The 22,162-nt window shown below is 38.9% G+C and overlaps 1 protein-coding gene across 14 annotated transcripts in view; it reads right to left on the bottom strand.

The window, feature by feature from the left end:
• The window catches only part of PLEKHA7 (pleckstrin homology domain containing A7), a 160,499-nt gene that overhangs the window by 48,404 nt on the left and 89,933 nt on the right, over window positions 1-22,162 (bottom strand). For 13 of the 14 annotated variants that reach the window (XM_033063355.2, XM_033063356.2, XM_033063357.2 and 10 more), the window contains 4 exons: window positions 16,064-16,147; window positions 8,810-8,921; window positions 2,276-2,380; window positions 448-520 (listed from right to left, as the gene is read on the bottom strand). In XM_033063355.2, coding sequence (XP_032919246.1) covers window positions 448-520; window positions 2,276-2,380; window positions 8,810-8,921; window positions 16,064-16,147 — 374 coding nt within the window. The remainder of the gene's footprint in view (window positions 1-447; window positions 521-2,275; window positions 2,381-8,809; window positions 8,922-16,063; window positions 16,148-22,162) is intronic. The other variant, XM_033063359.2, reaches the window with a different exon arrangement.

Raw genomic sequence — 22,162 nt, 5'->3', positions numbered from 1 at the left:
TCTAACCTTTTTTTTTTTTTTTTTTTTTTTTTTGTAGAATTACTGGATTCAGAAGTTCTCGCTCTTACTTTGTCCCTTGGATTAAAGCTGAACCAACGCACTGATCTGACCATAGGGCATTCTGAAAGAACTCAGATGTCCAAGTGCAAGCAAGTAGGCACCAGAACACAGACCAGAGATGGGATAAATCTTGTTTATTCCAGTCAGATGTTCTCCAGCTGTGGCATGCACCAAACAGAAATTATGTGGAAAAACATCATGCAGTACCCTTTGCTTTCCCTACTCTGGCCTAGAATTTGCTGTGCATTTAAGATGTCTGGTCGAGCAATTGTTTCACTGCTCATCTCAGAACACCTAACTTCATCTGAAGAATTCAGTTAGTTCATGCATTCACAGTGATTTGCACAGGTGAACTGCTCAGACTCCAGACAGCTAATATCAACTCACCTTTGTAGTAAAACAAACAATAATCAGCAAGCACAAACCATCGTCTCTTCCATAATCGCATCCCAGAGCTGTCCTGAAATGCAAGAAATGAGGTACACTTTTCATTTATGGAAAGTTAACAGACACAGTGTTGACCCAATGATAGTTTACCAGAGTTGACCTAAATATGACTGCTCAGTGCAAAACAAATGGCTTAAATCTTAGCAAAATATTGTGCACTAAGAGGTAAAACATTCAGATATAAAATAGTGAGGGCAGAATATTCAAACTGCTAATTTTCATTAAGTAATTAAACCCTCATCCCAAAGAGCATTCAGATTAACCTTGTGCACAACCAATACTTATTTTGTTTTCTCACATTTATCTGCAATAAGGAAATAAAGTGTGTTTCTGGATGACACACTCCAACGAAGACTGCCTGCAGACCAAAATGAAAATCACTACACAGCTGTAAAGTACGACCTCACCTTTCAGGCAATGATATCCTATAATTCAATCACCATATGTTACCCAAGCCTAAAATGTAATTGAATCAAATATTCCTTAGGAAATAAAACAGGATGCATAATGTGCAAATTTTAATGAAGTATAATATAATATGCCAGTGGAGATATATATAGATATAGCTATAGATATTTATAACCTTGTCAAAATGAGTAATATTTGCATTGAAATTAATTTCTGAAGCTTTTAAAATTGCCAGACTATAACCTAGGCAAGTACAACTTCTTCAGCTCAGGTAAACTTTGATGAGACCAGCAGCATAAAAAGCACCTTCAGGTTTTAAGGGCTTACAAGCAAAGGTTAGGGGACAGAAGGAATAGGATATACAACACTGATCTAGCTATTTCCCTCCTCCTTTCTGCCATCAAATTAAGTATGGAAGGACTTTCTTTCCTTCTCATTTCATGCTACAAGGCTGGCAACACATTCTGTGTCCGAGTTCTGATTCTGTCCTGAAAACTAATGGACTTGGTATGGGATGTCAACAGAGCTGAGAGCAGAGCACAGCAGAATTACATCTCTCCACCCAGGAGGAAGCAGACAGCTGGTAGCTATTTCACTTTCCTGTCCATTTAAAACCATAACTATAAGCCTCAGATTTCAGATTTCTCTACCCACCCCTAAATCTAGCTGCAGGATCTCTGGTGATAATCTTGTAGACACAAGCTGCCAAACGAGAAGCAGGGGAATTATTCTCATACAACAAACAGCTTTATTTACTTATTACACTCAAAGATGTGTTTCTGTCAGCTTAAGCGTTCAAGACACAGCAGCTGTAGAATTCTGTTCACTGGATGAAATTCTATAATCCAGGTTTTTCTGGCTACTGGTCTTTGTGACAGCAGTGTGTGGTGAGTAGGCCCTCATTTCCCATAATTTTCTCCCTCCTCTGGAGAAAAAAAAAAAAAAAGGCACTGGGAACTGGAATTAAGCCTTTGATCAGGGTAGCAGGGCATAACCAAATATAATAAGGCCTTCACAGCCAACCTGAGACTGACTGTGTTCTGAAGGAGTCAAAAATCAGCCTGATAAACCAGCAGGACAAACCAGGGAAAATAATCAGATTTAGATAACAAAGTTACAGCCTCAACACTGAGCCGTGATGGTGATGTCCATTTACCAGCTTCCTCTTCTGAATCAAACCTATTTGCAAACCTTGGTTTTCACACTTGCTGAGCATGAATTCCTCAATATGGAAGTCCCCAACACTGTCCTGTGTCACCAACACTCGAGCTCCTGCTTTCTCAGTTCCTTGGAAGGCATTGGTTCTTCCTTGAGGATTGTACTGAAGTGTGTGACCAGAAACAAGTGAACACTTGCATACCTGTTTGTGCAGCCAGCCTCTGACTATCACAGGAACATTGGGGTTCCTCCTAATTGCTTGATCCCTTTTTCCAAAGCTGTGAACTTTGTTTCCAATCTTCACAACCTGTAAATTATCATGTAGCAGTGATTACTAAACCGCACTGAGACTCATTCCATATTGCAAAAGCTCTCACTGCAATAACTTATACTTCATTACACAGCAACAAAGTACCCATGGCATTTTTCAAGGGCAAGTAAACAGGCAATGATATTTACAGCAGAGCAAAGTCAATCTTTCACTTTCATCAGGATGAAGAGCAGAAGCACTGGTGTGTCCAGGCAGAAAGGTGGAACTGTGGAAATTTTAGTGTGCTTGGGAAGTATTTGGGAGAGCTGCATGCAAATCTCTCTGGACAATATTGCACAAGTCTCTTACACACACAGGACTTTGAGCAGATGAATCCTACTCTTGCTCTTCTTTGTTTGGGTTTTTCCAGGGGGGTTGATGGGGTTTTTTTGGTGGATTTTAATTTTTCTTTCCTGTTTAAATTCAAACATTGAAAGCTTAATAAAATGCTTGGACTCTGGCCCTGCAAACAAAAGGAGGAGTCTGATGTCACCAGGGAAGAGACCTACACAGCCATCAGTGAGAATCACAAGGACTAGGTAATGATTTGTGTCTTAATGAAAACTCAGTTTTGACTCACAAGGACAAAACTATTTGAAAAAACAACAAGCAAGACCCATCCACCTGTGAAAAAGCAAGAATCACTCAATGAGTAATTTGCCTGCTCTTTTCCAGTTTGCTCCTCCAATTGCTTCAGGACAGACAACCCTTACAGTTGTTGCCAACTTCTCCAAGAAAAGAGCTGTCCACATTCTTTCCTACAATGTCTCTCTATTTAATCTCTGACCTTGTCACGGTACAGATGCTCTGCAGGCAAACAGCAGCTCTGGAAACAACAATATTCATCACACACAAGGGGCTAACATCAGAAAAATATCAGTCTACTGCTCCTGCCAGTCAGGCAACATCTGGACTAGAAAACAGCATATAATATAAATTATTCTAGCAAAATATTATAGCTTTAAACAGATTCTGTTGGTTTGATTGATGAAGGCTTTACCAATGTGCACTAAATTTCTTGTCTTAATGAAGAGTTAAGATAATAGCTACAATCAGTATGAAAAAAATGCACTTTTTTGGTGCTATATCATATGAAACAGCGAGGTAGATTGAGCAGTTGGACAGGATTTGCCCAGCAGTGCCACCTCCCCAGAGAGCTCAGGGAGAGCCTGCACAAGACCCACCACAGGTGGTCACCTGAGGAAAAAAGCCCACACTTGTCCAGTTGTCCAGGGTGGACACACACCAGGGCTGCTGGCACAAACCCAGCAGAGCAGGCTGTAAAACAGGTTTCTGAGGAGGTGCCCCTGCCACCCAGCTGGCAAAAACCAGCTCACAGCACAAGTCAGGTGAGGATGGGATCACTGAGCTCTCCCGGGCTGTGTCTCTGTGCTAAGGCTCTCAGCTAACAGGCTTGGGGCAAACACAGCCACAGATGAGCTTTTTGTAAGGAAAAGGAGAAGTAAACAATACAGGTGAGTTTTTAAAAATCGTTGCCAAATGTTAAGATGCAACAGCTACATTAAAAGGGTGATGAGACATAATGAGGTCCAAACTTGTTAAAGCCCTGAAAGGTAGAGGAACTGAGGAACAGTTGAAGTGCAGCTGATCTAGCCTTACAGCAGCAGTTAAATTTGACTTTTTTAAAAAGATCTTTTTATCAAGCACTCCAATCTTAAGATTTTCTAATCTTAATTTTTAAAAAATACAGAACACAATTGAGAAAAATCATCCTTAGACGGTCAAAAGACCAAACAATTTCTATGGCATAGAAGTAGGAAAATTTTTCCAAAGGCTGTGCATTATATGTCAATCCAATACCCATAACAGAGACAAAATTATCATTTCAAGGTGCTTTATGCAATTCAGATTTTCATCATCCTCAGTATTGATCATCTCATTCTGCTCTGGAATAAAACAAAGCATAACAGATACTGCGTGTCATGACTTGCGTCCATTGGCTAGACCAAGAAATTGGTTTAAAAGAAAAGGTATATTTTTAAACTAATTCTCAGCACTACAGTAGTCTTTTCCTAACTTAAATTATTCTGATATCAGTTTCATGAGTTTAAAAGTGCAGTTCAGCACAGCTGTCTGTATCACTGAAGACACAAAAGTCACTTTTTGACTTCAGTACACTTGTTATGCTGACTTGATTGTGAATGACTGCTAAGTTTTTGCAACAAAATCCCAAAATGTCAAGAGTCAAAATTTTCAAATCCCTTCTCATCACTGCCTCATCTTCTTTCTTACAGTAGCTTGTAGCTGAGAAGGAAAGTTGTTAACTTAATTATGTAATTGTTTTCTTTATTTTAAACAGGACTGACAAAAAAAGTATAGACACACTTTTATTTGGAACAGATTTTTTAAACAGTAAACAGGATGACTGTATTTTGGTCAAAAATATGCAAACACATATGCAGAATAAAACGTGGAACTTTCAACCTAGAAGGAATTTTTTTTAAAAAAATCAATCCATAAAAAGCCACCCGTTTAAGTCAAACTCTAACTCAAAAAAATCTCAGTGTTTCTGTTAGAAATCAACTTAGAAATCCTTTCAGTATCTCTAAGAAATACAAAATACTTTTTCATACAGAAAAAACTGAAACTCTCCAAAAATCCTGGTCTTAATTTTGAGCATTCACATGCAGTTACAGTAATTTCACGACCATAAGGCGCACCGGACTATAAGGCGCACCCCCCGGGAGCCGGCACATTTTGCAACTTTGTAGATCAGATAAGGCGCACCGGTCTATAAGGCGCACCGGGTTTTTTTTTTGCAGCGAGGCTCCGCCCCCAGCTCCTCCCGCGCGCTTGCTGGCCGAGGCCCCGCCTCAATCCGGCAGCCATTGGCTCCCGGGCCTGCCTGTACCCGGCAGGGCCAGGCTATGCCCACCGCCGCTCCGTGCAGCATCCCCAGGGCCCCGCTGTTCTGGGAGTTCCCTGGTGCTCCGGGTGACCCAATGCCGGCAGGCTTGCCCCGTGCCGCCGCTGCCCCGATTCCAGCTGCTTGCCCCCTCCCCGCGTGGCAGCCGCTCCGATTCTGGCAGTTTTCCCCCTCTCCGCATGGCGGCCGCCGTGCTTCTGGGGGTTTTCGCCCCGCCTGCGCGGCAACCCCCGTGATTCCGGGGGCTTTCGCGCCCGCCCCCCCCCCCCCCCGCGCGGCGGCCGCCGTGCTTCCGGGGGCTTTCGCCCCGTCCGCACAGCGGCCGATCCGATCCCTGCGGCTTTCGCCCCGCCCGCGTGGCAGCCGATCCGATCCCTGCGGCTTTCGCCCGCCCGCCCCCCCCCCCCCCCTCCCCCCCGCGCGGCAGCCGATCCGATCCCTGCGGCTTTCGCCCCCCCCCGCACGGCAGCCGATCCGATCCCTGCGGCTTTAACACCCCCCGCAAGGGAGCCGTCCCAATGTCGGCGGGCTGGCCCCGCGCAGGGGTGGCCCCGATGCCGGTGGGGAGGCCCCGATGCCGGCGGGTCCGCCCCGCGCGGGGGTGGCCCCGATGCCGGTGGGTCCGCCCCGCGCGGGGGCGGCCCCGATGCCGGTGGGGAGGCCCCGAAGCCGGCGGGCTCTCACTTCCGGGGTGGCAAATGTCGCAACTTTGTAGATCAGATAAGGCGCACCGGACTATAAGGCGCACTTCCGGTTTTGGGGGGAGATTTTAGTCAAAAGGGTGCGCCTTATAGTCGTGAAATTACTGTAATTAAACCCTGTGTTTCCCTCCAGCTCCAGACAGCCCCAGAGCTGGCATGTCACCACTGCTTGTTCTGACTGCTAGACCCATTCTTTACTTGTATTCCTCACCATTTTATCTCAGAGAAATACCAGCAACCAGTGTCATCAACAATTCAATGACTTCTGTTATGCAGAATCCATCCAAACCATGCTCTCAAAATGCAGATAGGAAATACGTTCCCTACTATCCTTTCATGTTTGACTTGGCCAAAGTCCTGTGTGGCACAGTAACATTTACAAACTTCCACTCACACCACCAGACGTTTTAACAGACTAAATTCCAAATCTACCTTCCTGTCAAATTGAAACAGATCCTTATTCCTCCATAACCTTAATTATTAATCAATATAAATGGCTTTTAATATGGTTAATCATGTAATTGAATTGGCTATGAACAAGCAGATCTTTGGGACAGAGAACAACTGCAGTTTATCAAAATGCCCTTTTGCTTTTCATTCTCTCAACCCCATACCCCTCAAATGCCAAGACTGCATTGGTCTAAAGTCTTTTTATTACTTACTCAGTTCCTGCCTCAAAATACTGGCCCTAAATGTGCACAGCTTTATAGGAAAAAACAGTTTGTATTTGGCTGGGATTCCAACACCATGCATACACCATTCTGTGATGGCATTTGCAGGACCAAGTTACAGAAGTATTTAATAATAAAAAAAAAATAGCCATGACTAAATAGAGAAGATGAACATGTTTCTGGTTTTGTGATTGTGCTTCATGTCTGCATCTGGGAACTCACTCTTTGAAAGAATGATCATGGAATTTGGGGAAGAAAACATTTACAAATAGATGGCAGGACCTTAAAATCTACTCTCAATCTGCCACAAGTCAACCTCAAAGCAGAGGACACAGGCTATTTATTTTACAGCCTTTTTTCTCATTGCTAGTTCACTTGAAATATTTTTTGTGGTGGGCTGTGAAGGAAATTCAACAAAACAATAGAAGAGATTTCAAGTCTCAACACGTGCAATGATGGAACAAAGCCTACCTAAGAAAGATGTTGGTTCATCTTAATTAAAACTTCAGTATTTATTAAGGACCCAAAGTAGAATGGATCTTATAAATACAAGCTTGATGGAGAAGCCAAGTACTGGCAAAGCCTCTGTGAGAGCTTTATTCTAAGTCTAAAGCTGCCATGTGTTACAAAAATCCACACCTGGGAGCCTGCCAGAAGCATGCATAGTCACCCTTACACTGGACTGCAAACAGAATGGAAAGAGACCAAACCCAGACCAACCAAACTCTTGGGAGGTCATTCTGGATATTCTCTAAGCTGTGAGGAAAAAAGCATTACCCTCCCATTCAGTGTGTGGTTCTGACATGCCCAATGAATGAGCCTCCAGCATGTGGGTGGCCTGGGAGTGGAATCCAGCCCCCATTTTTGATCTCTGCCTACATCAGTGCAAGCACATGACAAAGGGGAGCAGGGGTCAGAGGATGCACACTTTTTGGCACAAGAGTGATGCTGGCTAAGTAAAAGCTAACTATGTCACTGGAGAATTCTCCAGCTCAAAGCACTGTATCAGGCCCCCAGTAAGTTTGCTTGTTTAAAGAGGGGAAAAATGAGCTTTCTGCCTCTAATGCTGGCTTTAAAAAAGTCAGAGTAAGGAGGATAAACATGGTAAAAATAAATGCTGACATACTTTGGGAAAATATCAAAAACACCAAATATCAAAAAGTGTTTCAACTAATGCAGGTAACCTACTAAGCTTACCCTTTGCAGCGATAATTTCATCTAGCACTTTAAAGATAAACATATCCTTGAGATTTGATACACTATCATCTTTGTATTGGTCCAACAACTTAAACAATTAGGATTTTAAAAAATCATTTTTAAAAAATTAACTTTAGCTTCTCATGAAATTGTATCATCTCCTGTACTAAAGCACTTCAAAGCATTAGTACAAGATTTTAAGAATTCCAACTGAACAAAATATCTTTGCCATCAATTCAGTGAAGTCATTTCTTAAACCTGGTTACATAAGAGGCTGCCCACTTTTGCATTTTACAAAAAAGCAGTTGAGAAGTTTAAGAACCACAGTCAAAGTTTACGACATTATCTTATCTCTGCTAATTCTTTCAATATTGCTCTACCCCTTTTTATCCACCCACTACGATTCTTACTGTTCTGTAATTCATTGTAAGGTCAAAGAAGTATTAAAATAGATGGTGACACTTCAAGTACAGCATTTTATTATATTTTGTTCAATAACAGACACAGGTCCTTTGACAATGACAAGGAATGGACTTTTCTATTATTAAACATTATGTGTGTGAACCTGGTGCCTGCACTGTTTGTGCACTGCAGTGATGCCAGAAAAGGAGTTAATTGTTACTAAGAGGAAGAAAGGCAGTAAGATTTCCTGAAAAAGTAAAACACTTGCAGAAATAATAATATTACATATATTTGCATCCATTTGTAAGACTCTCAAACTTTCTATGTCACAATAATCACTCAGAAGTTACCATCCAATGCTATCGTGTGGTTATACAGTGCTTCTAAAAGAGCTGTAACAGTGCTGTTAAAAGATTTGTGTCTGGGCAGAGGATATTACCTCTCCTCTGAGGTCTTACTAGACTTCTAGGCTACATCCACAGCCCTACTGAAATCAGCATAAGAATACTGCATTTAAAATTAGTGAAGTTCTGATCAACAAGCTGAAAAAAATAGCTTTTTCCTTTACCTTAGAGCCAGGTTTTGTATCAACAGCAGACGTAGTTACTGCAGTGGACGTTTCACTGACCATGCTTGAAGGCCTTTGGTTTATTTGTTGGTTGGACATAGATGAATTCTGTCTAGAAAGCAAACAAAACCAGATAATCTAAATCCCATTGTTTCAAACATTCCGTTTGGTCTTTTTATATTTAAAATTCACAGTGTGCAAATGAATGACAAGTTAGTCCAGTATTTCCCACGTGTCTGCAAGTTCCTTTGCATCACTCCTGTTATTTTGATTTCAGGTCTTTCTCAAGCAGTTGACATCTGATGATTGGCATTTGTCTATGCATCAGGAGGGAGAAACCTGTCTGCAAACCCAAGAGAGACTCAAGATATAACTAGGAGTGTGGTAAGAGAGAAGATATGGCCTATGCAGTGAAACCAAACTGTGCCCAATTTACAGACTTGGCCACAAACCTGTGAAAAAAATCAGTACGGGGGAGAAAAGGACAGGAATCAGCACTTGGCAATAACAGGCTTTTTATTTAAAACCAAACTGAGTCTAGACTGCTGTTAGATCTTTCACTAACTTAATGTTGTATCTTTGAATCTGCCCAGAATATGATTCATAGCACAATATGAATTATTAAAATACCTTTTAAGCAAAATGGTGCAATTCATGGCAGATAGCTGTTAGAAATGTGCAATTTCTGAGTCATCCTAAGATTCCAGAAATCCTGATAACTAGCTCAGATATCCATTTAAAGCATAAGTGAGGTCAATCCTACCAGAAGAACCTGTTCAACAAGTAAGAATTCAGTACAGCCACCCAGATGAAGAATTGAGAGGATAAATGGAAGGGCAAAATAAAATCTCTGTGAAGAGAAGCTTCAGCAGCTGAGCTTGACACCAGCATTGAATGAAATTAAAACCACAGGTGGCATTTTCAAAAATCACTAACAACATAATTTAGCAAATAACAAGTAGCAATACAGTTGCATCAGAAAAGAAAACACGACAAAACAAACAATTAACAACACATGATTTTCCTTTTCCCAGTCACCAAAGCCATCTATTAGAAAAAACAAAAATGGCATACAAGCTACACCAAACGTGGCTTCTGCTACCACTGAAATCCAGATCTGAACAGAACAGAATAATTCTGAGGAGTTATCACAGTTATCATGAGAACAGAGAAGAGTCTGTGATTTTAGTAGCTCAACACAAGGTTTAACAGAGGACAAAGTATTAGCCACCACTGCTCTTCCTCAATTACAACCCGAACAATTATCAGTCTTAAAGCTTGTATAGCTGTTTTTGTGTCAGGGAAAGCACAGTTTTCTATTTGTGGTCAGGGTTTCAATGAAGCTTGCAAGTAAGTCACACAACTTAAGGCCCATTTCATTTATATCTTTCATATCTAGCAAAAACTCCTTCTTTCTAAATTTTATATAACCTCAGGTCCAAGATATAAGAACAACCTACAGCAAGCCCCTAAAAATCCTGGCCATCCTTTAAAGCAAGAGAACTTAATTGTGTCAGTTTGAGTCAATGTGCCTCACCTCTTATGGACCAGGTACCCCACTTCAGCATTGAATCACCTTTTAATCCAGTCTCTGCAAAATGCAGATTAATAAACTTCCCATATATGACACTGCCTGACTAATCTGTTTCTGTTGACAAAAATGAAAAATACGACTTAAATTTTGACAAACTGGAATTAATTTTTCCAATAAAAATTAATGAACAAGAAGGAATAACCCCAGAGCAATGGTTTTAATTGAAAAATTCTACTCTGATTCAACTGATTTTCACTATTCCCCAAAATACTGTTTCACAGCAGGTTAAACATACTGCACTTTCAAAAGAAAAAAAAAAAAAAAAACCACACCCCAGAATAATTACAGAGGAAAATAAGCTATATGTTGAACAAGACCATCATGAGAAAATCACAATTTAATACTGAAGGATAAAAATGTAATTTCTAAGCATTTATTATGTGATCATACAATCATTTCTCTTCCACTTGCAACTAAAAGTAATCGCTGCTAAGAAACCAGGCTTTCCCTTTCTAGTAGTATTAAATTAATGTCAAACTTCAAATCCACAAGCAGAAAAATGCTTTTTAAAAAATGTGAGGTTGTTGCCATGGAAGAATTCAAATAGCAAACAAAAGAGACATTAAGCCAATTGAAAGAGAAAATACATTATTATTCTCCTATAAAACGTCTTGAGCAGCTAACACTGGTGATGCAAATTTGCTGTACCCCCATTTAACAGAAAACAAAACAATACTGCAAATTTATTTCACTATTTGTATACAGTATTAGAAGGATGCAATAGATTTTTTCATGAAATCAAAACATGAAACTCAGGTATTCAAGTCTCTTAAGAGTTAATCAATATTCTCAGAGTTTTTAAAAGCAAATAGATATAGGCAGAATTACCTGAAACATTGTGGCATGTTACAGGAATTAATATTGTCCTAATAGTATTTACAGATTCAACTCCAAAAATAAGTGACTACAGCACTGACTCTGCATTCAGAAACATTAGTTCATAGTTACTATTACCAAAGATGTTTGATAATATTTGTTATCCAAGATGCCCCATTCTGTTTTCATAGTGATGGTGTTTTACTATTTCAGGCTAGTTTTCTTACTGCCTCCCACAAGTGTGTGAATACACACCCAGAACTGCAGTGTGTCCATTTGGAGCTCCAGTACCCTGTAAATCTTTTTAAGTACTTTAAAATAACACTCTATATTATATCTCCTGTCAAGCAACTCCCTGCTCTACTTAAACATTGCTAGTATGTCTCCAGAAACCAAATTTACCAGCTGAAAAAATTACGTAGCCAACATCTGGGTTATTAAAACACCCTGACACTGAACAAGAACAATAAAAAAAAATAAACTACTACACCAGCAGCCCATATTGAAGATGCAATACTCACGAGAGATCATAAAGATCAGTCGACTTGGAATATCCACATCCATACCAGCAACTTTAAAAGTTTATTTGTAGGAATCAGACGTGATGCAATAACATCGTGTCAATGTAGTTTTATTACTAACAGATTTCCTAATCAGCTAGATTTAAAAAGAAACCACCTCTCCTAGTATTTCTTGTAAACAAGGTAGATATTTATTTTAGGGTTGTTTGGGTCTCCTCTTTCCTCTCCACCTGATATTTTTGCTGCTATAGTAACCAAATGCAATAGATAAAATAAGATGGTTCCCTCCCCAGAGGTGATACACAGGTTTTATCAGGCACACAAAAACAGGCAAGAAAGAGGATAGCACTCATTGCATTATATTTTTCCCCCATATGTCTACATTTATGTTCAAGTCTTATTTTTTTTTAAGGTTCTATCTTCTCATTTGCAAACACATTGCTATGACAAATATCAAACAGCTCCTGACACACAACTAGTAGTATTTAACATTAATTACATGGCTGCATGTACCCGATTCTTCCTTTCTGTCCACAATTTATTAAAGAGCTGCTATTAAACAAAGATAGCAGTGGAGAAATCTAGACAAGACTTATCATTAATTCTCACTTTTTCATTGGTTATTTAAGAAAGGTCCCTTCATGGATTAAGGGTTCATTAAAAACATGAAAGCAAAGCACAGAAATCAAGGGGCAGTTGTGAAATTGAGGGGCTTCCATACATCAAGATACTCAGATTATTTCAATGTGATCCCAAGAACTGTGAGGTGAACAAGTCAAAAGAAAATAAAAATTATTCTAGACAAAAACTGAAATGCTGGCAGAAACAGATATAAAAATAATCTTAAGGTTTGCAAGCAACCGTGATGTCAAAGCAAATTCAATGCCAACAACAGAAAAGTAATTCAAAGGGGGAAGAAATAAAAACGCCTCTGCAGCTTTTATTACTAAAAACAACATTGCCAAGGGAAGGTTATTTTTAAATATCAGCTCAATGAGTAACAGCAGCCAAAGTTTGTTAATAATTATTAGTAGAGGAATAGAGAAGGAAAAGTACAATTAATTTATTATAGCAAACAATGAGCTCATAAGCTGAATCTTGCAGTCACCTATGATCAATCATTCCATCAGAAAAAAGAAACCTTAAAGTGATATACAGCAAAGCTAGTGAAAGGTACAAAACACACATCCCACATACCAAGTGACCAAAGCTTCTAAGCCTAGAAAAAGAATACAAAGTAGGGCTTTTAGTGGTCCCAGCTAAGAATGTTTTAGGAAATAAGGAATTACTAATCACTATTTAAAAGAAAGATGACATCTAAATTAAAATACCTTTAGGAAGAAGGAATAGTATTAGGATCAAAAGATAATGTAATTCAAAAGTCACAGGTTCCAGTTACAATGGAATTGAGAAAACCAGATTTCAGCTTGAAAAGCAAAATCAGTGTGATCTTGTTTAAACACCTTCAGAAAGCAGTAATGAAATACAGTCTCAGCCTTCTACTCAAAGTGTCCAGTTCTCATTTGATAAGTGAATCAAGGGCATTTGGTTCACAACTGAGTCATAATCAAGCTAGGATTACATCACTCATTGGTGTAATTTTCCAAAACTTATTTCCAAATCTTTTTGCCAGAACACTGCTTCCAGGATGAGGAATGGCCAGAGCAGTCCCCACATTCATCATTTCTACATGGCTGTGAATTACTTTTCTGCTATAAAATGTGTCCTTTTAAACAGATATGTGTGTTGCAGCCTGAACAAGTTTGTGCCTGCTTCTCCCCACTGCTCCCAGTCAACATCTGGTGACAACTCCTTGGCCCTAGTTTTAAATTAAAATCTACCAGTCAGTAATAAATCATGTCACAACAGCACTGAAGAACAAATCCCCTTTTATGAAACCCTTAGGAGTGCTACTGCTCCAGACAGGGTTCTTCAGCTATAGGAGAAAGCAATCTTGGTCAAAAGATCCCAGGATGGAATAATTTCATCACATGACAGGGATCTTCAACACTGATTCCAACCTGATACACAATCAACACCACCAATCTAGGAGATCCCTGATGCCTGAGGGAAAAGGACTGAACATGGCACAGCTCCATTGCAGTTCCTAGGCCTTAGGACAGGGAGGTGCCAACAGCTCCTCTGATTTCACCAAACACATCCACATGTCAACATCATCACCAGACAGGAACTCTCACACCACCATGGTGAAGAGCCTCTATGTAAACCCCCGCTGCTGAACAGAACTGGTACAAAACTAAGGAAGCCACAGCATCCCACACATTTGAAAGAGACATTTTAAAAGTAATTTTAACTGACAGATTAAAAATACCTCATTTTAAAAACACTGTAAGTTCTTCAGGCCAATAATAAAGCTCAGAGAAACATTCTTGCAAAGACTGTTTCCTGAGCAGTGACTAGAAAAACTTACTCTTCTATCACTCCAGCTATTTCCTCTGCTTTTAGAATTAAAACCACCTCTCTCTACTAATTCTACTACAACAGAAGATTTTTTCTGGTTCTGATACCATCTCAGTGCAAGTAACTGAAGTCTACATGTTCAGAGCCCTCTCCTAATAAGCATTTCCATTTCTCTTCCAAAAAAGTTACCAACATACATTAAAAATGACCAAATCCACCAACAAGTACTTCTTGCAATCCTGTTTTTAATATTTTATCAGCTACCATGGTTACAAAATTAACAACAGCCTAGGCAAGTGTGATTAATCCAGGCAGGCACACCAAGAGGTTATCTAAACACCTATTTTCCAGTACAGATGTTTAAATTAATGTTAAATTTGACTGAACCTTGACAACAGAAAAATTAAAAATCAATTAATGGATGGAAGTTGGAACACATGCTCAGTGGCTGCTGTCCATACTTTCTGTGAGACTTGCTGATGTGGAACACATCTGTTTCTCCTGACAAGGAGAGTGAGGTGGAGCAGCTTGGTTCATACCTGTAAACGAGCTAAACCCAGCTCAGCAGCAAAGCACCTGCATGCCATGGGACAGCTGGGGTGACCTCCAGCTCAACAGCCAGCCCAGAGCCTTCATGCCTAATCACAGTCCTCTCCTAAAATGCTGTATTTCATGTTAGTTCTCATCAGGCATCTTAACACAGGATTGGCCTTGGCTTGGCTTTGCCTTGGGGGAGAGCAGCTGTTTATGAGCTGGTGGTTTTTTAGGGGTTTTGCTGCTATTGTTGGTGCTGGTTGGTTGGTTTGGCTTTTAAACTATTTGAGCAGCTCTTCTCAGGGCTGTATCAGAACCTCAGAGCTGTATTTTTCCAAGTCACAGGCGAAGACTTTGCTGGAAAAGGCTCAGTCTCCTGGGAGTGCTGAACAGCACTTCCTCTAAGCCTCCTTTTTCTTAATGCTCTAACTGCTTTTGATAGCAGTCCTACCAAAATGTAAAGCAAATTAAATGTCATGGAATTTGAAATGCAAAGAGCTCAGAATTGTGCAGGCAGCCACAAACCCCACATCCAGGCCATCACAGTAGGATGACACACGAGGGGATAGAGGCTGCTTGAACAGTGCTGGAAAACTGGCCTGGAAAAGAAAAACTATCTGGTGTTGCTCCATTTTTCTGGCCCTTTGGTTTTAGAAGCGATGTAGAATTTTGTCCAAGACTCTGTTTTCTGTCTAGGGAAGATACCCAGTCATTCCATTGGAGAACTCTATCCTGCAGCCAGAGTGACAAGGAGGAGTGGAAGCCTACAGAGAAATGGTGAATGATCCAATCCAACAATAACCCAAGGGTGACCAAATTCACCAGATTGCTTTTCTTATTTTTGTTTGGTTTTTGCTTTATTTTTTTTTTTTTAATCAGACAATCAAGATAAAATATGCTGGAAACAAATGTATTCAACACATTCAATACATTCAAAATGTATTTCTCTGGAACAAAGAAAAAGAGCTGATCAATGCAGAACATCCTAAATGTAAGAAAACCAAGGAAATACAATGGAATCTAGTAGCATTTTGTGTAATTTAATTTCAGTACAAACCTTCCAATATGCTCCAAAAGCACTTCATATTTATGTTCTGTTTACCTGATATTTATATAAGATAAAGCAGCATTGCTTTTATTTTTTTGTTTGCTAATTTTTAGGGGTTTTTTTAAGAAAAAAAGATTTTTCCCTCCAGTCCTAGCTTAGAATCAAAAACATATGACAATGAGAAGCAAAATTTTAAGCACAAACCTCAATTAAATTTTTCTACAATATTGGAAGAACTGTCAATTAATCAAGCTACTAATCTACTGTAGGCAATTGTGTTACTGTTTTAGATCTCTTGACATGGGTATAAAGCTACTTACTCTTCTCGCAAAATAAATTCAATATTTTCTGGAGAAACCTTTCCTGTCACAGGATGTCTAAATGACGTGGTCTGCTGATTATGGCTGAAAGGAAAAAAAAAAGAAAAAAGGAAAAAGAAAATTAATATTGCTATACTCAGTAAATTATGATCTCTAAAAAACAAAAGACTTTTTATATTGATGTTTTGCTGCTCTATTCCAGAAATTAAACATATTTCTGAGGTACATTTCAAGTCTGAAATGTTTTTAGCTTCTTCCTATGTTCCTGTCAACTTTGCCAATGGCACACTGTACCATTTAATTATTAAGCAGGTTAATGTTTTAAAAGTAAACTAGTTGCAATCTTTTGTTAGTGAGACACACTTGAATTTATTATTTACACCTGGCTGTTACCAGATTATTCAGATATAGCATAAAAATTACACAACATAAATTTTTGATTTGTGTTTCTGTAATTTTCACAGAACAGAACCAGTAAAATAACTTGAAATGCTGCTGGACAACATTTTACGCAATTTTTATTATTTAATGAGGTCACAGAAAAATTATGTGCAAGCCATTTCTTGCATGTTTCTTTTTCTTCCAATTTGGTATTTCTCCAAAGATTTCTCTTTACACCTTCACGCAGAAGACCACATATAACCTTAGCAGCGTGGTTGCACGGTCTATATAAAACAACGTTATTCAGTATTTCATCAAACTGAAATAAAATTGGGGGTTTCTATAAACTTTCCCCCCAAACTACTATCTAGAGATTTTGCTATCCTCTGTGAAACATTTCTTTTCATTAAAGATAAACATCTTACTTATCTGTGAACCAAAAGCTCATTCATTTAAGATTCCAAATTTTTCTGGGTTTATTAATAATTCTTAGGTAAACATAATCCAAAACCAGAACCCACATCAAATGTAGCAAAAGTAACACACTCTGAGTATATTCAGAAAGTAAAAATGACAAGGTCATTCAAACATCTGTAACTCCAAGAGGCAAAAATGAAAACTTTATGTTCTCATGTTTCAAGATTTGGAGTTTTTTCTCTTGTAAAGCCCGTTTGTTTTCAAGCAATACAGATTTGACCCTGCTGTCCAGCATACCAGGATGTCCCCCAGCACAGAATGAGGCACAAAGAAATATTTTGAGGTTTCTGAGTAATGAGTTCCTAAGAGAGAACACTCTGCTGACTAAAGGACAGCTAACAATCAAACAGCTCATGCAGCCATAACATTCCAATGTAAATAGCTCAGGACATGATTTAAAAAACACACCAAAACCAAGCAAACCAACCAACCCCTAACAACAACAAAAGCCCCACAAACTGCTCACGTTAAGTCCCACTCAGGCCATAAACACAGATTGTTTGGTGTGCTTTAAACTTTTCACCCTTTTCCAACACACCTTGCTACAGCAAGTCAGATATATGGAAACCATATAATAAACATCTCCAATGATAAGTTGAAAGCTGCAATACCTTATGCAACACCAGAAGGTTGTTTGCAACCTTGCCTATTACAAAAATCCTCACCCTAGAGCCATTGCAAACTGAACAAGATATGGGTTATCAATTACTCCACTGTACCAGTGCTCCCTAGACTGCTGAGAACTGTCCTGTCCTACAGATGTGAGTTAATAAAGCTTCATAAAGTTTCTAGCTCTCCAGTTTTTCCATGAAATCAGAGATGCAGAGAAAGTATCTTCAGTAAGCACACAGTCTTAACATCTACAAAGCAACCAGGATCTACCTATTTCCTGACAAAACCATTGAGGAGTATTGTTTCCTAAAAAAGCATTTCTATGTGAGATCTAATTTTGTGTCTACACCCAGAGAGTGGGATAGGAACTTGAGATGTTTTCAAAGAAAATCCAAAATAAATAAATTATAACTAACAATTAAACCTCATGTTTATCACACAGTCCAGTTTTAAGTTGAAAATCAGGCCTGTTGCAGTCTACTTAGCCTTAGATGCTTAGGTTAGGACTGCTATCAAAACAAGTGCAGATACCTTGTTAGGTTAAAAAAATGAAAGTACCTTGCCAGCTATATTCTCCAGGGGCAGAGGAACTGCCAACAAGCTCTCAGTCATTAATAACTCACTCTTCAATTAAGACCAAGAAAAAGGATTTTTCCAGAAGACCTCTAGGGTTATTCAGGAAGGGAAGTTTCCCATTATACCATTCTAGCACGTACACAAATGCTGTATTCTAACTTGGGAAATAAATTGGCCAGAAGATTAATTAGTCCTTTTAGTTGCAAATAAAGAATAAGTACATTACTAATCAGCCTAAATATTACCTTCTAATAATAAAGACTTCAGCTGGAAAGCAAACACTTTTTAAAGTATCTAAGCAATGCATTTTAGGACAAGATTTTCATGTCAAACAAACACTATGAGCAGAGCAACAGAAGGATGGCTCTGCTGCTGCAGAAAACGCAGATGGTAATTTCACAGACAAGGAGAGGGCACATAAACCCAAAACTTCCCGCAAATCTGCGGCTTCAATACATAGGACTTCACTGGGAAGAAAGAAATGAAACCCCTGCCACTAACAATTAGTTTTGCAGAACACAGTGGTTTATTTGAATTTGAAAAGTGAGAGTTTAAGTGTTTTGCCTCACAGGACTCATTAAGACTAAGCGATACTATTCAAAACAACCTATACAACAGATGGCTAATGCCTTGCAACAAGGAATTAGATAGCAGGGAGATTTTCATTCACAATGAGAGCAGTCAAACATTGGAAGAGGTTGCCTAGCAAGGCTGTGGAATCTCCTTCCTTGGAAACATCCAAAACGTGGCCAGATGAGGCTCCAAGCTACCACATGGAACTTTTATAAATTGGTTCCAATGCTGAAGCTGGCCTGGCTAGGTGTGATGGGGTACAGAGCTTCCTTCCAACATAAATTATTCTGTTATGTCATTCCCTGCTGCTCCCTCTATCCTTTCTCTGCAAATACAGTTTAATTCCTATAATACCTTTGAAGCTTTCCAATTATTTAAATGGATTTATTCCAAGACTATTAGCAGTATTAGCAGTACCTTGTTTTGATCAGGATGAGAGAAATTTAATAGTTAGATTTTTAGATGACTATTTTTTGTTGTTTTCATATATTTTATACATTTTCTTAACGGAGATATCAGTTACACAAGACTGATAAAACAATAACGTCACCAGGAAGAAGGCTCTAAACTTGTGGCAGTGCAAGTTTTCCTTCCTTTCCAAGCACTAAGACCTGGCATAGCTGTTTTCTGGAGCCATCAGCTACCCAAGAAGTAGTTAATCACCTGTATTTTCTCCAAATGGCAACTACTGAGTGCGTTTCCATAGTCCAGAAATCCACCACGTACAACAGGCACATTAAATGTGCCTTAATAAAAGGAATAAACTGTTCCACTCTCCATGCCCCTATATGTTTTTTTTTTACTAGAGAAAGATGTAATAGCTTCAACAAAACTGGGAAAGGCTTACAATGCTTTCCCATGTGAATTGTGAATGCCTCAGAGCTTGCATCAGTACAACACCACACATCTGAAATGCCAAGCTATTTTCTAGCAACACTACAAAATTTCTGTGTGATCAATTATGCCATTTTTCCTAGCAACCATCTTTTAATTTTAATAGTTTTATATTGTTCTGATTTTGTACAGATATTGGTAATCAGAGTCATGAAAGCAAGTATAAAAACATGAAAAACCCACCAAAAATTACATTCACTACTACCTACCGCTACTAGCATTATTAAATTATTATACCGCAGGCTGTTAGAAGTTATTCTAAATTTCCAAGTTACAGAACTTTCCAAGGCTAGTTAAGACTCAGACTCTTCATAAAAGAATCACAGTCAAAACCCATTTCTTTGCAATTAGATACATCTCCACAACTTCCATGATTTCACAGCATATATACACAACTTTTACCAACATAAGAAATGAGTCACCCACTGTCTTAAGACAGACGCAAACCAGGCTCTAATCCTATAGTATAATAGAGACAGGAAGGCACTTTTGCTTGCATGGATCCTTTTGCAGAACTCATAATTAATATGACTTTGATTAATTTTGTATCTGAGTCAAAGCCAAGTCCTAATTATTAATTTTTGGACATGACTGATGCTGATGACCTTTCATTTGAAGTCAAGCAAGCGTATAGATTGTCTCTAGAGTAATTTAAATGCACAGGCAGCTGAAACTTGAAACGTGTGAATCAACTATTGATGGAGTCTACATCACATTAACAGCAAATTTATAAGTTGTGAGAAAAATTCACATTGTCATTGGACAGGTGCCCTGTAAATTATTGCAAACCATTTCTACAGCATTTATTTTCCAGGCAGGCTGACTCCTTTACACTTACCTATAAGCCTAGATAAGCATAAACACCTTTATGTTGAATACCCCACATGGTGATGACAGTGAGGGCATCCACCCACACTTCTATGGGTGATTTTGGTGTGGGTGCAGCTGACAAAAGAACTCGTGCAGAGAACTGTTTAGCCAGTGAGCTGTTACTCCAAACAGGAGAAAGTGTTTGTATCTAACCAAGCAAACAGTCAGAAATAGTATGCTTTTTTTCATAACATGTTTCTGAAATACATCAATGGCTTCAAAATAGCTTCAGCATTGTCTTCTGAGTATTTTTTGGATATTAGCATTAAGAATTAGTTAAAACAAGTACCAACAAATAGTCCAAGAAAAACAGCATCCTCAAAGTTCTGCAAGCTGGAAGAAAAACACAGTGTAATACAGAAATAACTTGGAAGGATTAGGAACAATACCAACTAATTGCATTACTCAAGCAAAAACACCCAGTACAAGCTTCATGTCCACAAAACTCCTTCTTTTCAAGACACTGAACACGATCCACAGTTTAAAATAGTACTGTCTCACCAGAGTAGCAGTAAAAGCCTTGCCCCACGTAATCAGCACCCAGGAGACCTTCATAAGGTCAAAACTTCACTTCTGTTTTTCTTGGATTATTTGTTGGTACTTGTTCTAACCAATTCTTAAAGCTAATATCCAAATACCCTCGAAAACACTCAGAAGTTACATCCTACTCAGACAAGAATTCCTAAGTGTTTGGTTGTTCAGTCCGAATACAATTCTGTGACTACCTCGAGCTGCTCTGTCTGTGACTAGCAGCAGTCCACACGAGTCTGAGCTTAGAAAGACAGATGAAAGGGGACAAGATGGCCTGACATCAGTCTTTACCACATTTTCACTTCTGGTAGAAGCCTGCAGATAAGAAGAGTTGGAAACAAACAGTAAACTGACAGTCATGCTCTCATGTAGTGTCATCCTCCTACCCAGTTCACTGATGATGAGGTTAAGTGGGAAATGCAAGTTTTCCTTGGAAATGAAAAAATTCTTTTTCTTCTTTTCTTAATGAACCACCAAAGAGAATTTACACTATCCAGCAGCAGTATCAGCAGGAAAGATTTTGTTAATGAACATGCTTTTAAAAACAGAGCTAATAAAACAATGGTAAGCTAATATGGAAAATGCCACAGAATCACTAGGAGTATTTTCAGTCATTAAAAGCACAGATAAGAGGATGAATGCACTATCATCACAGGATCAACACAGATTTCCATGAGTAATACAGGCTGAAGTCATCTGCTGATTCACAAATCCTTTTGATGCATATCATGAGAAACCATCAGGGTTTTATTAACTCACAAAAACAAAATGCATCCAGGGAACTTGAAATTAAAGGGGAAAAGCATGTTAGTCTTGAAGATAAGGAAATCTTCAGAAAAGAGGAATTTGATTCTATTAGATTACTTCTGCAGTTTTAGAAAAATTGTAGTCCCTGCCTTCAAAATAAAAAATTAAATTAAAAACCTCTCTGATAACACAGATACACAAAACTATTAATTCATCCTCTAATAAAAAATAAAGTGGTGATATCTTTAAGAAATATGATTAAACAACGCTGGGTAAAAGCAGTCCACTCTTATATTCCATTATTAACTACAATGTAAAGAGTTTAGTGAGGAAGCCACTCAACAAGCAGTGCCACATAAAGATACTATTCTGGAAAAAGTATTTAAGGGAAGCTTTACAGAAAAATATCACAGATCTCTGGTTTTAAGTCATAACAAA

This window comes from Catharus ustulatus, chromosome 6 (genome assembly GCF_009819885.2).
Source record: "Catharus ustulatus isolate bCatUst1 chromosome 6, bCatUst1.pri.v2, whole genome shotgun sequence".
In the NCBI taxonomy this organism is placed as follows: Eukaryota; Metazoa; Chordata; class Aves; order Passeriformes; family Turdidae; genus Catharus; species Catharus ustulatus.
Note: the sequence above shows the minus strand (reverse complement) of the source record. Positions and strands in the feature narration are given on the sequence as shown.